We start from the raw sequence: 14,624 nt of genomic DNA, 5'->3' as shown, positions 1-14,624 counted from the left end.
CAGCGGCTGGGGAGTGAATGAGTAGGGTCATTTTAGTGTCTGGAATGTTTTTTTAATTTAGCTGATTAGAGCTAGATTAGCTAATTAGATGTAGTGGACTATGTTAGCTAAATAATGCAGCAGGATTAGCCCCTTCTGTGGTTAGCTAACTTGTATGCTTCTTCTCCAGGGAGTTTCTCATTGAAGGGGCTAAGCTTACTCACTTACTGTTGTTGCCAGTACAATGGACACACAATTGGTTCAAACTACTTCCAACAATGAAAATATCCCTTTGATTGAAAAGATTGCCACCACATTTGTCACAGCAAATCCTATAAAGAAAAACACAGTTTTAAATGTTAGCAAAGAGCTATCTGTCATTTTAGAGTCCAGTTTTGTGCAGATACAAATGTGTTGGCATTTGAGTAAAAAAGTCTTTTATATTTGGTTGAATCAAGTTTTGATACCTTTAAAAGAGTCATTAGCTTTTACACATATCTTTTCCTTCTCTGCTAGGCTAAGCTAACCAGTTGGAGGCTGCCTCAGATGTAGCACTCACACAGCTTTATAGCCAGAAAGTGCAAAAATTTACTTACTTACTTCTGAGAGGCATTGTGAGCTTGGTTCCTTCAAATGTCAACTATTTACAGAGAGAGCATTAGCTTTGATGCTAGCTTAAAGGAAGATATCTTTCATCTAACTCCTATGGCTTTGTTTTAAACTTTTTTTCATCATGGTCTTCAGAGACATCACAGATTTATTTGACCAAGACTAACTCTCACCCAAGACCTGACTTAGCACAACTGTCCCCATCTATAAGCAGTCGTAGTCACCTCATATTGCTGGACTGAGTGATATCGTCCTGTTGGCGGAGCGTCACTGGCGTAAATAGACACGGCTCTCTGCTTTCAAAGTCAGTCTCATTTTTCCTTGATGTAGAGCGAGCGCTGCGTCCCTGAAGCAAGGCTATCGTGAAGAAGGGAGAGCGATACAATCAGCTCGTGATGACGCTCAGGCCTTAACTGGCAGAGCCTCAGTGGCTGCGCAGAAAAAAGGACTCAGAGAGGGAGGGAGGGAGGAAAGTGAGGCTGAGAAGACACAATAAAAGCAATATACCCGTTAGATAAGAGGTAATATTCGGATTTTCTGTTTGCTTAGGTCAAACTTGGTCACGTATTTGCATGTGGCTGTCGGTCAAATGCTGTTCAGAGATGAAGGATGCAGAAAGTTGAGAGGAAGGCAGGAAGAGGACGATAAAAAGAAGAGAAAACTGAAGAATTTCTGATGGATGAGTGTGTTTCTGGGCTCCGTGTTGGGTTAGTTAATGACTGGCGCATATGTCAGCCACGCAGCTGTGAAGCTACAATCAGCCAGCCAGCTGAGGAATGGAGGGAGAGGCAACGAGGGAAAGAGGAAGGCAGACAGATAAAAAGTATAAAGCCGTGGACGAGAAGAGACAAAAAAAGAAAACAGTTCTGTGTGAGGGATAGCGGGGAGAAGCAGAGGAGGCGAGATAGAGGATTTTGAGCGAAATAAACAGAGAGAGAGGCATCCGGAGGGAATAGAGAGAGAAGGAGCAAAAAGAGAAGTTGCCAAGATAGTTTCCATTCTTCTTATCCTCCCTCAACGAGCTGAAGCAGAAATGACAGAGGCTGCAGTCCAAATCATTACACTCAGCTGCCTTCCTGGAAAGTATTTACTGTTGTCAATAAAGGAAAGCACAGAGAAGGCAGCGAATCTAAAAGAAGGAAGATTCATTCAAAAATGCAGGAGAGGTTGCGCTTTAGTGATCGTCTTCTCGGCTCCTCTTGGATTTTTCAAACACATTAACATATTTTCTATGAGCAGCACGTTTCAGTGAGTCTTTTCACCTTCACATCCTTTCACTTTTCGTCTTTTCGTCCTGTCCGTCCTGCCCTGTCCTGGCTCGTGTTCCATCAGCTCTGTGATTTAAGCCTTTAAGAGCCTCTTTTCCCTCCAGTAAGAGCTTAAAGGCAGAATGTGTGTGCAAAGCAGTTTTTTGGGGGTAAAGGATCAGAGCTGGACAGAAATAGGTACAGGAGTGGACGCTTCAGGAGGAAGTATCTGACCTTCAGTTGTCCTCACCCCTCATGTAACAGCTGCAGTGGCTCTGTCGAGGGCTCTTTTTGGGAGGCGAGGACACCAGTTTACTGGGCCTTGGTTATTGCTTACAAAGTTGTTCGCAGATACACAGGTGGAAGGGTTTATTGCTGACCAGTCTTCCTATGGTGTAAGATCTCTGTGGAGGTGTGAAGTTGTCCTGGAGAAATGTCTTCCAAGACGTTCTCTCCGGCACTGATCACTGCTTATTTTTTTTTAACAAAACTGTAGAATCTGTTTTAGGAAGTGTTTGGGCTCCTTTTTGTCATTTGTTTATATTTTAAAGTAACTTGGGCAAATCTGTTTGCTTATACCATCAGCGTTAAGATTTCTGGGCCTCCTTGAAGCATCAGACTGTTGATCTTACCTCTATCAACAAACAAGCTATTAAAATGATGTTTTTTTCCTCCTCCTTCAACTTTTTACCAACCTGGATAATGATGCTTTGTTTTGGCAAACTTGAGACCATTAAACTGAGGATAAGTTACAAGGAAACCAGTTTCTGTTTTGGGGTCAGGGCCAGAGGTGACACCTCTGTTTAAGTGACTGTTATCAGTGAAACTGAGACTCACTTTAACACACACAATGAAACACAAAGTCTTGTGTTAAATTTTAGTTTTACAGTAATCTGTTGTGGGTAGGGATGGGTACCTTTCACATTTGAAACGATACAGTACCGATACCCGGTACCTGGCAATCAGTAACTTTAACATACACAATGAAACAAAGTCTTGTGTTAAATTTTAGTTTTACAGTAATCTGTTGTGGGTAGGGATGGGTACCTTTCACATTTGAAACGATACAGTACCGATACCCGGTACCTGGCAATCAGTAACGGTACTCAACAGTACCTATCTTTGATACTTTTTTGTGTTCATGTGGTAAAAAATACCAAATTGTTTGACAAATTTTTTTTTTTTTTTTTCAATTTAACATATTTTTTACTCGATGCATAACCTTGCAATTCTGTGTTTATGTTGCATGGAAAATCTCCTACTCTTCCACTCCCTCACAGTCACAAAGATGCATTTAGGTACCTTAACATGGAACTTTTTGATTTTTTGTAAATAGGTACCCGGTACTTTTGACAGAACTAGGTCAGTACCTATAAAAGTACCTAACAAGGTAGCCATCCCTAGTTGTGGAGAATTGTGCTTTGATCTGGGTGCTAAGTTTCTTCTAAAGGTTACTCATTGGACAGCCTGCTCTGTAACACATGGTACCTTAACTGGTGGTCATTTATTAGTTACCACAGGCTACACTCAAAAACTGTCTCCAAATTTCATCCTCACTCTTTTATTAATATCATGTTTTCACACATTAGATCACTTCTAGATATGGAGTCATTAAGTATTTAATATAGAAAAAACAGCAAAATTTCACACATTCAAGCCTCAGAAATTATATATTGCATATTTTTCTCATTTGTGCATTATCTGGACATGTAGAATCATTTGAGACGTCAGATTTGACTTCTTCGATTGATTCCTCACAGCTCTAATCTGAATATGTTGCATGCTCTGGTTAACGCGGAGCCCTCTGCGTGCTGCTGATCAGCCAAACCTCAGCTTTATATGACAGCATCACCTGATATCTAAGCTTTTTTCCTTTCTTTGTGTCTCTGCAGGCAGACCCGAGAGCAGGAGACCCCGCCCGACTTCTTCTATTTCTCTGACTTTGAAAGACACAACGCTGAGATCGCTGCTTTTCATCTGGACAGGTGAGAAAATGTTAGCCAGTCCCAAAGGAGCGTGTGGTGAGTGTGTGGTATCAGTGGTATTTGGGTCAGGCTTTTTAAGGGACTCCAGGCCAGCTTAGAGGTAGCGTAGGATGCTAACAGGTAAAGTCATGGTGAAAGCTTCTGTTGGTTGAATAGGGGTAATAAATGAGGAAAAGCAGCACAAAAAGCTGCTTCTTTGTCACACACACTTCTTTCCAATCAGAGATGAACACAAAAATCAACCCAAGGGGTAACCACAGGGGTTTTCATCCAGAAAGAGCCAATTTTATCCAACACTTTCACCTTAGTTTAGATAAAAGTCAGTTCTCCTGTGTCAGCTCAAACTCTATCATGCCTAAGTACTTCTTTTTATCCTTGAGAGCCAACATCCTGCAGGTTCTGTTCCTCCTTGATTGCTTATTTCCTGCTTCTTGTGCCAGCTCATTAACCATCCAGGGATCAAAAACCTGCACAACACCAAACCTCAGCCCACACTGGGCACTGGCGTTCGACAGTACAGCGTTAAGATGTGTATAATGTGATGTGAGTATCTGATTCTCCTCAGTCCTTGAGAATTTCTTATTCTTCTAACACAGTGAGTGGTGCGAGTCGGCTCGTACAGTGGAGGCTGTGAGCTCCGAGAGACCATGAGTCATAGAGAATGAATGCTGCCCTCCTGCAGCTAGCATCTGACTGAACAATGACTGCAGCCTCTTTGCTTAGCTAACCACCACACTCTGTAACTCCACTGCCTTTACAAGGTTAACGCTCAGCGGCCGGCCAGCCTGCTAGAGACACTTAAATGAAAAGAGGAAACCTTGATAAACGAGGAGGAGTGATGAGTATCGGCGGCGGAGGCGCTGCTATTCAAATCCAGCTGACGTCACTTTGGCTATATGTTAACATGAGCGGGGGGGCTGTGCTGTTGTGTGAAGGCTGGTGATGATACTGAGGTCACACACACACACACACACACACACACACACACACACACACACACACACACACACACACACACACACACACACACACACACACACACACAAAGGGGCCTCAGAGGAGGGTAGAGATGTTGAATCTGCTTTCCCTTCAGGCACAATGACACAGTTCAGCAGGAGTTGCATTAGCAGCAGCTTTCCTCACCAGTCTGCTTCACATCTGGTCCTCTGTACACACACACACACACACATATAAAACACACACTCCCAGCATATGTGTGGGTTAAGGGGAAAGAGGAGGAAACCAAAGGCATGAAAGGCCCTGTGCCCATTCTAAATATAAGCCAGGCAGGGTTTGCCAAAAGCAGCGCTTTATTTTTTTCCCCTTATTTTGTCTGTTCTAAATTAAAGCCTGGCTTCAGTGTGTTGTGTTACTGCTGCTCCTAGCGCTGGTGGTGGTGCTGCTGCTGCAGAGGCTTAGGCTGCACTGCCTCCCAGGGGGCCTGCAGACACACATACAGGCTCCTTTAAAGGCAGCATTCACACACGCACACACACAGCCGCTGTCTGTTCTTATATAGGCTGCACTGCTTTAAGCATCATTAATTATGTGATTGGATTTAAATGGGATGTGCTCTTCGTACTGCTGCATTAGGTGGGTGAAAGAGAGCAGATATGAAGACATACAAGGACAAATATAGCCTCCGATATTAAACTGTGTGACTTTATGACTCCCGCTGGCTTTTTATAGTTTTCAGCTGGGACTTTGTGAAATTTCAATCCTTACTGTTGTTAATGCACAGATCTTAGTGGGCCGGGGAAGAGAAAAATGTCCACCGTGGGAATGAGGTTTAACAAGGGATGAGCAGTGAAGAGAATGCAGTTATTCTCCGGGGTGTGTCGGGTATTGTTTAACCGAGGTGGCCAAACCAGAAGACTGAACTATACTTTGGTGCTGTGAAGTGGTGTGCACCCGTCAGGAGAGCATTCATTTACAGCCTCTGTTTTCTTCAAACTGTATCTTCCTTCACCACTTAGATGAAGATATGAGACAGATGTGATGCTCCTTTAGACTGTCCACAAGGGAAACATGCTTCCATGCTTAATTTTCCTTCGGGGCTCAAAAATGTGTGACATAAAGCTGGTGTTAAGTACTGGCAAAGGCCGTTTGGTGTCTGCTGCAGAAAAGTAAGTGGGTATGAAATTGAGTCTTGCTCCTAAACTGGTTGAAAGCTAGTCACAGTTTTGGAGTGAGCACTTCTGCCTGAAATGACGTACGTTTTAAATATACAGTGATACCCTTACTTACGAGTGTCCAGACTAATGAGTTTTTTGAAAAACAGGCCGTCTCTTAGCAGATTTTTTTCTTTGAGTGGGGAGCTAAAATTAAGGTTTCAAGCCAGATTCAGGTACCCCTCTGCCGGCACAGAGAGCGTTACAACATCCACCTGCATCATGTGTCTCACTCGTGTGTCAAACAGACCTTAGTTTTTTGAAGTATGTTCCATTGTTTTGTGTCTTTATTCAATATTTGTTATTTATAAATAAGTTTTTCTAATTTAAAAGATTAAACCAAAAAATTTGCTTTGTTTTGGGGGTATCTGGAATAGGTAAACAGCATTTCAATTAATTTCAACGGGGAAAATTGATGTGACATGTGAGTAATTTGATTTCCTTGTAGCCTGAACTACGGGTATTCTGCTTTCCAAATTTCAAACATGGAAATAAAATAACAATACTGGATGTCAACGCTAAACATGTTGATTTTCAAATTACTACATATTGATATGTTGTAGAAATCCCTGAGCAGACACCTCAGTCCAACACTATAAACCCCCCCACCTGCTCCCTCCTAGCTGCTAATGTAGCTTGGCAGTATATCCGGGCCCAGCAGGCCCCCAGTCATGTTCATGCTTTATCCTGTGTCAACAGGGAGGAGACATGACCATGTGAATCTGTCTCACTCCACTTGCATGATGACATCATTTGTGCAACCGACCTTAGCTCTACTCTATCCCCTCCACCTCCTCTCCTCCTCTCCTCCTCTCCTCTTCTCCTCTCCTCTCCTCCTGTGTCTCTCTGCCCTCAGGCCTCGGCCATTAGGTGCTGTCAGGGGTATCAATTTTTAAAGAGCCCGTGCTGAGGTTGTAGCAGGGTGGGCTTGAGCACAGGGAGTACACATGCATAAAATCAGCATGTGGCACGCACACATGACCAGACACACTCAGTCTTTTAACATAGCCAGCTTTATTAAAAGCTTTTCCTCTTTATCTGACACATGCATTGCCAGTTCTGCTCATTTCCTGCTATGTGACGCAAAGAGGCTGAATCATGAAGGCTTCAGTGAGATGAAAGTTTTGACAGAATCATAAAATCTGAATCAAATAAAATGCGAGGTCTGTGTGTGAGTTAAATGTGTTTGGTGAATCTAAAAGACCAGAGGGTGGTTCACTCTCATGCTGTGTGTTTGCTACCTAAAAACTGGTCCCACACTGCCCTCTCTTGGCAGTCAGATAAAATTGCACAGGTAGTCAAACTGGTGCCGTCTGCCCCAGTGGCCTAATGGATAAGGCACTGGCCTCCTAAGCCAGGGATTGTGGGTTCGAGTCCCATCTGGGGTGAGTCCTTTTCCCCTCTAACTGAACAAATGAGGCAACGAAGCTCTCTGCAGGCAGAAGCTCTGTTGAATGGACGTCGACTCAAATGTCAGAACAGGATGTGGTTAGAGGGTTTTGTTATACGGTCATGTAAAACATGAGTCAACTGTCATTTGTGGCGCTCTTGGTTTCATACCTAACATGATTGTTTTGACTAATACCGTGGAACATTTTCCACAGCACACTATCAACTGGAGTTTCTCGGATGGGACACAGAGTCCTACAGAAATGGTGCGAAGTATTTCTTCAAATACAGAAATGCCTACAGTTAATGCATATTTTCTTTCACCAGTAATTCCTACTCAAATTGCTAATATTAGAGGATCTTGCAGAAAACAAAGCAGAAGTAAATACACTCTCTATGCTTAGTTAAGAACTTAATTAGAAGATGTTTGCCCCAAGTCACAATTTGAAGTAAACTGCAATTAACATGGAACTCTGTACTATGACTGGTTACGTCATGACCCCTGGTATCATGTATCAGATATTAAGACCAATGCTGTTCCTGGCCACCGTTCTGTAATCTGCCCGTTACTGATGCTTCTTTATGAGCTATTAACACAGACACTGCCAGTTGCACAAATCATTGCTTTTAGGTAATTTGGTGTAACACCTAAAATTGCCACTAGGGAAGGTGTCTGACTGGACAATCTAAAGCTTGCTGCAGAGCAAGGAATGAGTTCCAAAGAAAGCAGTGGCAGATTTTTCATTAAAAACTCTTCCTGTACAACTTTAGGACTGATTAAGTAGATAGTACATAACATTTTGTCCATAGGGGGCACCAAAATGTGTGTGAACCTAAAGCTCTTTATGGCGTCTTTAAATGGATTATGAGGCAAAATCTGGAGTTTTAAGGTGAATTTTTTTAAAGTAGATTTATATCATTTAATTTAAGTAGGACATCGATCACACAGAATCTACGAGTGTGTGTGTGTCATATCTTTGTGATGTGAAACAAATGGACTCAGAGAAGAAGTGCAGTCTTGTGTTTACTCCAGCAGGGGATTTAACTTCATATTATCCAGTAACTGTTACACTGGATCATTAGGGACATTTTTTCTTGTTCTTATGTGCCTCACTGTTTTATTTCATGGTACCTCTCACCTCAGGTCTCCATCTCTAACTCCCCTTAAACTGAACAAATTTAAACTTTGTGACAGAAGGATGTAACTCCTCCGTTTGTGTCTCCGTCCTGTAGGATCCTGGACTTCCGCCGTGTCCCGCCTGTAGCCGGCAGGCTAGTCAACATGACGAAAGAGATCCGAGATGTCACACGGGACAAAAAGCTTTGGAGGACTTTTTTCATTTCACCAGGTACGAAATAAAAAAGAGCAGAGATATTGCTTTTCACATCTCGAAAGAAAAACCACTCTCACCAACACACCATGAGATTGACTTTGCTACATCCACAGAATTCATAAAAAGCTGCACAACCCCATTCCTACCTCTACAGTTCCAGTTACGTGTCATCCAAAACTCTTCAACACACATTGTTCAACTTCTAAGTTGTGATGTAAGAAGAAAGAGAGGGACATTAGTGCAGTTTTTCACTTTTTTGATCATGCAAAAGCAGTGCAAAGCTGAAGTTCCCATCTTCATAATGTCATGCAAAGCTAGTTCTATGCTGTGAATAAATGCATGACTCATTTGCATAGGATTAGTATTATCAGGGGACTTTAGCTTACGCCAAAGAATGACAGTTAATTAGCGATGCAACCTTTAAATTTTATAGGATTCAAATTACTGACAGCCTCAGCAATTAATACAAGTCAGTGAATGTCTCCAGGTAGTTCTAATCTCTGGAAAATTGGCTCTCAAATGTACAGGATGTGGTTTGCATTTCAAAAGGGCAGAAACAGGGAACAGGTAAGTTCAAAACTCCTGTACAATGAGAGGTATACAGAAGGTGTTCTCTCTTTTTGATTCTCAGCCAACAATGTATGTTTCTACGGAGAGTGCTCCTACTACTGCTCCACCGAGCACGCTCTGTGCGGTAAGCCGGACCAGATCGAAGGATCCCTGGCCGCCTTCCTCCCAGACTTGGCCCTCGCCAAACGCAAGACCTGGAGGAACCCGTGGAGACGCTCCTACCACAAACGCAAGAAGGCAGAGTAAGAGACGGAGTCCCGTTGACTCAAACATAAATTAGATCCAACATGTTCAGTTTATTTCAATGTGTAAAGCTGAGACTTGAGGTGAAATGTTGTTATTTTTGTGTGTGTGTTTAACTCAGGTGGGAGGTGGACCCAGATTACTGTGAGGAGGTGAAACAGACTCCTCCCTATGACAGCGGGACACGACTGCTGGACATCATGGATATGACCATCTTTGACTTCCTCATGGGTGAGTGAGAAACACTGAAAGGCAGACTGTCCCATGTAAGACGTGAGAAGGCAGAGAGTTTGACACTTAACAGATTTCAACTTTTTTTAAATACTTTTTCAGAATTTTAAGAGAATTATCTCACTAACTAAAAAAACATAGCATGCAAAAGAAAAAATGCATTTATATATCATTTTACTTTACTTTTTGTTTTAAAAAATTCTTTACTGGTGTCACTTTGCTGAATGTTTCAATTGCATTCCTCAAAAGGCAACATGGACCGGCACCATTATGAGACGTTTGAAAAGTTTGGAAATGAGACTTTCATCATCCATCTGGACAATGGGAGAGGGTGAGCCACTGAGATACAGATAAAGATGAAATGCAAAAAAACAGTAAATGCAAACAGAGTAAACATCTTTATTGTATGTCTTTTTATTTGCATTACTGATCTTATGTTATTTTGATGTTTGAAAATAAATTTTAACACAGTAATCACCATCATTAGGAACTTGTGCAGGTGAAATCTGAATGAGCCGTGCTCCTCTGTTTCCCTCAGATTTGGAAAGCACTCTCATGACGAGGTGTCCATCCTGGTGCCGCTGACTCAGTGCTGCAGGTAAGACCTTCAGTATGTGCTTTTTTCTGATCTGACCTGGTGAAAAGATCATGGGAGACACTGCAGAGCGCATGAGTACACCTGACCCTGCCTCTCTGTCTGCAGAGTGAGGAAGTCAACCCACTTGCGTCTGCAACAGCTGGCTAAGGAAGAATACAAGCTGTCCACACTCATGGCGGAGTCCCTGGTGAGGGACCGTCTCAGTCCCATCCTCATTCAGCCACACCTGGATGCCATGGACCGTCGACTACGCCAGGTATGCAGATTTTTGCCTTTGTTTCCCTCTTGTAGATGAAGGTAAGCTAACCAGTTGCTGGCCGACTAATGAGATTAGCGTAACATTTTTGCTGTGGAGACGTATTTGTGTAGAATATTTTACCCACAAATTGTTAAGTATGTCTTCCCAAATACTTTGACCTTATATGAAGGGGTGCATCCAAAGGGTGGCATGGGCCCTTAAAAGATCTGACATCATCCCTTTTATGAAAGAGACTTAAACTTACAATGTGATATGAGACGATCAGAGAAGGCAGAAAATAAAGTGAAACCCAAAATAGCAAAAAAAAAATGTATTTACTTTGTCCACTAGAGGGCACCAATATAAAAACACAACAAAAGTTTTTAACAGAAGATTGATGAAATAGATATAGAAAAACATATTGACTGTAGAATTTACTAGATATGATAAGAGAATGCAGAGAGCAGTTACTGTGAACCCAGAACTACTGAAAGGTAGGACAAATCACACTGTCCACATGGGGCGCAAAATTAACGGACACACCAAGGATTTCTTACAGAAGCTTTAAATAAAAATAAAACAACACAAATTTGAAAAAGTAGGTTGATATCATTGTGGAATGTAAAAAAAAAAAAAAATTAAAAGATGTTTGCTGTCACTCTAGTTATTGCTAGCCCTCTCCTTAATTTTGTGTTAAAGTTGTACCACCCCCCAATCAAATACCCTGGACACACCCCTGTATATAGTTTGTATAAGGATAAAAAGCAGTTTGAGATTATTCAACTTTACAAACCTTGACTCCTGTTGTGCGTGTTTTTGTTATCAGGTGCTGAATGTTCTGTCAGACTGCATTGAAAAGGAAGGCTACAGTTACGTGGTGGAGGACGACCTACAGGGACCCCAGGGGACAGACCATGCCCACACCAGCCCACGACACAGGTAGCTGTTGAGGGTGCTGGCAGCTGGAAAAGACTGATTTCTGGAGACAGAAGATTGGATTGAGCAGCCTCAGTCCGACTCTCTGAACTGATCTGGCATCCTGTAACACAGATGAGCTTCATCTGCGCATTATTTCTCAGAGGGCTCTTAGATTATTTTGCTGAACTTACAAGGCTGAACTGTTGCTGCCTGCGGTGAATTGAAGCTGCGTGGGAGTAGATGACTGCTGAATGGACCGCTTGGATCAGGGGCCAGGTCACATGACAGACTGATTCCCCGCTGCTCACATCACCCAGGCTCCTTAAAGTATCCAGCCCCTGACTGTAGTGTAGGATAGAAACACCCACTGACCCACCGCAGCACCACCAAACCATGAAAGTCTTGCTAGAGACGCCTTCTCTCAGTCTGGTTCAGGACCCTTGTTTTTGAATTCAGTGAATTCTGAGGGACCTGTACAGAACTTCGGCCCCCCTCCCTCCTCTCCTTCCTTCCCTCTTCACAAGCTGAATTCTGTGTTTTTACGTATTGTTGGTATTGCAAGTGTGTGTGAGGAGGAGGTGGAGGTTCCTGTTGTCTTAATGATCAAAAAGATGATTTATGATTTGCTGAAAATGTTTTATTGCAGTGTCTTTTTTATGTTTTATTTCTGCAGAGCTGATTCTATTGTTGGTTTTAAAGCTGGAGATATTTGACTGGAGTGCAGGTTTACTCCTGGATTTGTCCTTTAATTTTGCCCATAAATGGTACTTGTACTTGAGAGAGTATTTATTAAAATTCATATTTATTTGTTTGAAATGAATACTAACTAGTATCATCACATTTTCTTTTAGAATTTACATGACAGTGGCGTACTTCCTTGTTTGTCCACAAGAGGGCAACCTGAGCATGTGCAGAAGCAGCTGCCATTAAATTCAGTCCAAACCTGGTATGAAACATGGCTTTAAAATTAGTTCATAGCATTCAAATGAGTCTCCACTATTGTTTACAAAGCAAAATCCACTTTTTATTTCTAACAATGCAACAAATTCAAGGTACCAAAAGCCAAATGTGACACTTAGTTTTATATTTCTGTTTTGTTGTAATATATTTGATGTCCAGATGTTGCTGTTGTGGAGAGACTATTTTTCAGGATGTATATTTCATTCAAAACCAACAGCCAACCTGTTGGTGTCTGGCTGAAAGTTAATATATTCAGTAGGAAAATCTAGTGCCTGTGCAATGATAGAAATACTTGAATGTCTGGTTTCATAGCAGAAAGGGTTCATCTTCTCCTGGGTATGAGCTATAGATAAGATAAAGAGGTCTACATTGTGTGTGTGTGTGTGTGTGTGTGTGTGTGTGTGTGTGTGTGTGTGTGTGTGTGTGTGTGTGTGTGTGTGTGTGTGTGTGTGTGTGTGTGTGTGTGTGTGTGTGTGTGTGTGTGTGCTTGCGCATGCTGACACCATCTGTTCCATAAGCATTTTATTACACAGCCTGAGTTTTCATTGTCCTGTCAGGTCACTTCAGTGTGTGTGTGTGAGTGTGGATCCTTGGAGAACCTTTAGAAGGGTGTGTTCTTAAAGTGAAAATGCTTCTTTTTTTTTATTCAAGTCATGGTTTCTGTGGATTTTTTTTTTTCACTTATTTGCATCATGGTTTCAGTGCAATAAAACAAAATAAGCAGATCTTCGTGTGCTTCTGTTTTTGTTTTGTTTTTTTAAGATGGGGAAAAATCTGAACAATTACAAAAAAGGCCAACCCCTTGGATTTTTGTCAGATTTTTAAAAAATATGAAACGTGAAAAAACATCACTAGGGACCCTCATAGGGCTGATTGTAATGCCTTGCCATGCCTTGAGAGTAAATAACACCTCTGGGTAAACCTTAAGATGTTTTTCAAATTCAGTAAAATCAGGAAAAAGGTAATCTCCTGGATTTTTGTCAGATTTTTTAAAGAAGTAAAATAAATAAAAAGACAACTCTTAAGGCACACACTTGAGGCTAATATTAACATGCCCCGAGGGTTAACAGCACCTCATGGTACACCTGGAGGTGTTTTATATGTTCAAGAAAATTCAGGAAAGAAAAAAAAGGCTAACCCCTTGGGTTTTATGTCAGATTTTTGAAAAATAAATAAAATAGATCAATACATAAATAAATAAAACTTGTAATGGCTAATATTAAAGAGCTGTAAGGGTAAAGAACCCCCGTGGATACAGTTGTTGTTGTTTTTGTTGTTGTTTTCTCAATGATTTGATTTCTTAATTTTTTTAAGGAATTCCAAACAAAAATAAAATGGTAATTAAAAACCAATGCTGCGTGTAAGACACCCTAGGAGTGTCCCCATTGGAAGTAAATAACCCTTCAGGATACAGGTATGAGTGTTTTCCAACATTGTGAAAAATAGTAAAAAAAAAAAAAAAAAGAAAGAAAGAAAAAACACAGCCAAGGCTGACCTCTTATTTCTTTTACAGTTCTGACAAAAAATAAAATGTTAAAATAACACAATGGAGACACCTCTGTGGGCCCCATAAAGACACCCTGGAGGTGAATAAGCTCACAGGGTAAGTCTTAAAGTGTTAGTTGAACTTTTGAAAATTATTTAAAAAAAAAAAATAAATTTAGCCCTTACTTTTTCCAGAGTTCTGACAAAAAATAAAATTTTGAGAAAATGCAATGGCAATACTCTCCGGGTGCTTGTAAACACACTCTTGGGGGTTATAAGTCCACACAGTGTACTTTTTAGTGTTTTTCAACATTTGAAAATTTTTGAAAAAACCAAGGCAGACCCCTTACTTTTTTTAGACTCCTGACAAAAATCTGATTTTTGGAAAGAATGGTCAGTAAACACAATAAGTACAGTCCTAGGGCTGGGTCAGAATTTACAGAACTTAGAAAAAACCCTAAGGGTATTCCCTCCCAAGGGCTTTATTCTTTATATTTTACAATTATGCACAGCAAAATAAATAAGTGAATATAATGTTATCACGTTTGTTTTTTTGTTTTGTTTTATTTTAGTAGAAATGTATTTTTAGAATTAATTTGAGCCACATTCACCTGACCAAAAAAAAAACCCTGATTGTTTCAAGTTATTCAAAGACAAAAAATGAGGT

General features: G+C 41.2%; 1 protein-coding gene and 1 non-coding gene across 2 annotated transcripts in view; both read left to right on the top strand.

Annotated features, from left to right (window-relative positions):
• The window catches only part of fam20cb (FAM20C golgi associated secretory pathway kinase b), a 64,177-nt gene extending 51,090 nt beyond the window's left edge, over positions 1-13,087 (top strand). Inside the window, exons 4-11 of the mRNA XM_074663422.1 lie at positions 3,728-3,820; positions 8,614-8,729; positions 9,346-9,526; positions 9,649-9,758; positions 10,008-10,089; positions 10,297-10,356; positions 10,462-10,612; positions 11,421-13,087. Of these exons, the coding sequence (XP_074519523.1) occupies positions 3,728-3,820; positions 8,614-8,729; positions 9,346-9,526; positions 9,649-9,758; positions 10,008-10,089; positions 10,297-10,356; positions 10,462-10,612; positions 11,421-11,537 (910 nt within the window). The 3' untranslated portion in view covers positions 11,538-13,087. The remainder of the gene's footprint in view (positions 1-3,727; positions 3,821-8,613; positions 8,730-9,345; positions 9,527-9,648; positions 9,759-10,007; positions 10,090-10,296; positions 10,357-10,461; positions 10,613-11,420) is intronic.
• Positions 7,307-7,379, top strand: trnar-ccu (transfer RNA arginine (anticodon CCU)). Its single transcript has one exon. It is a non-coding gene; the product is annotated as a tRNA-Arg (tRNA).
• Positions 13,088-14,624: the final 1,537 nt, after the last annotated feature.

This window comes from Halichoeres trimaculatus, unplaced genomic scaffold, assembly GCF_033239565.1.
Source record: "Halichoeres trimaculatus isolate MK-OKI-2021-1 unplaced genomic scaffold, fHalTri1.1 fHalTri1_scaffold_23, whole genome shotgun sequence".
Classification (NCBI taxonomy): domain Eukaryota; kingdom Metazoa; phylum Chordata; class Actinopteri; order Labriformes; family Labridae; genus Halichoeres; species Halichoeres trimaculatus.
Note: the sequence above shows the minus strand (reverse complement) of the source record. Positions and strands in the feature narration are given on the sequence as shown.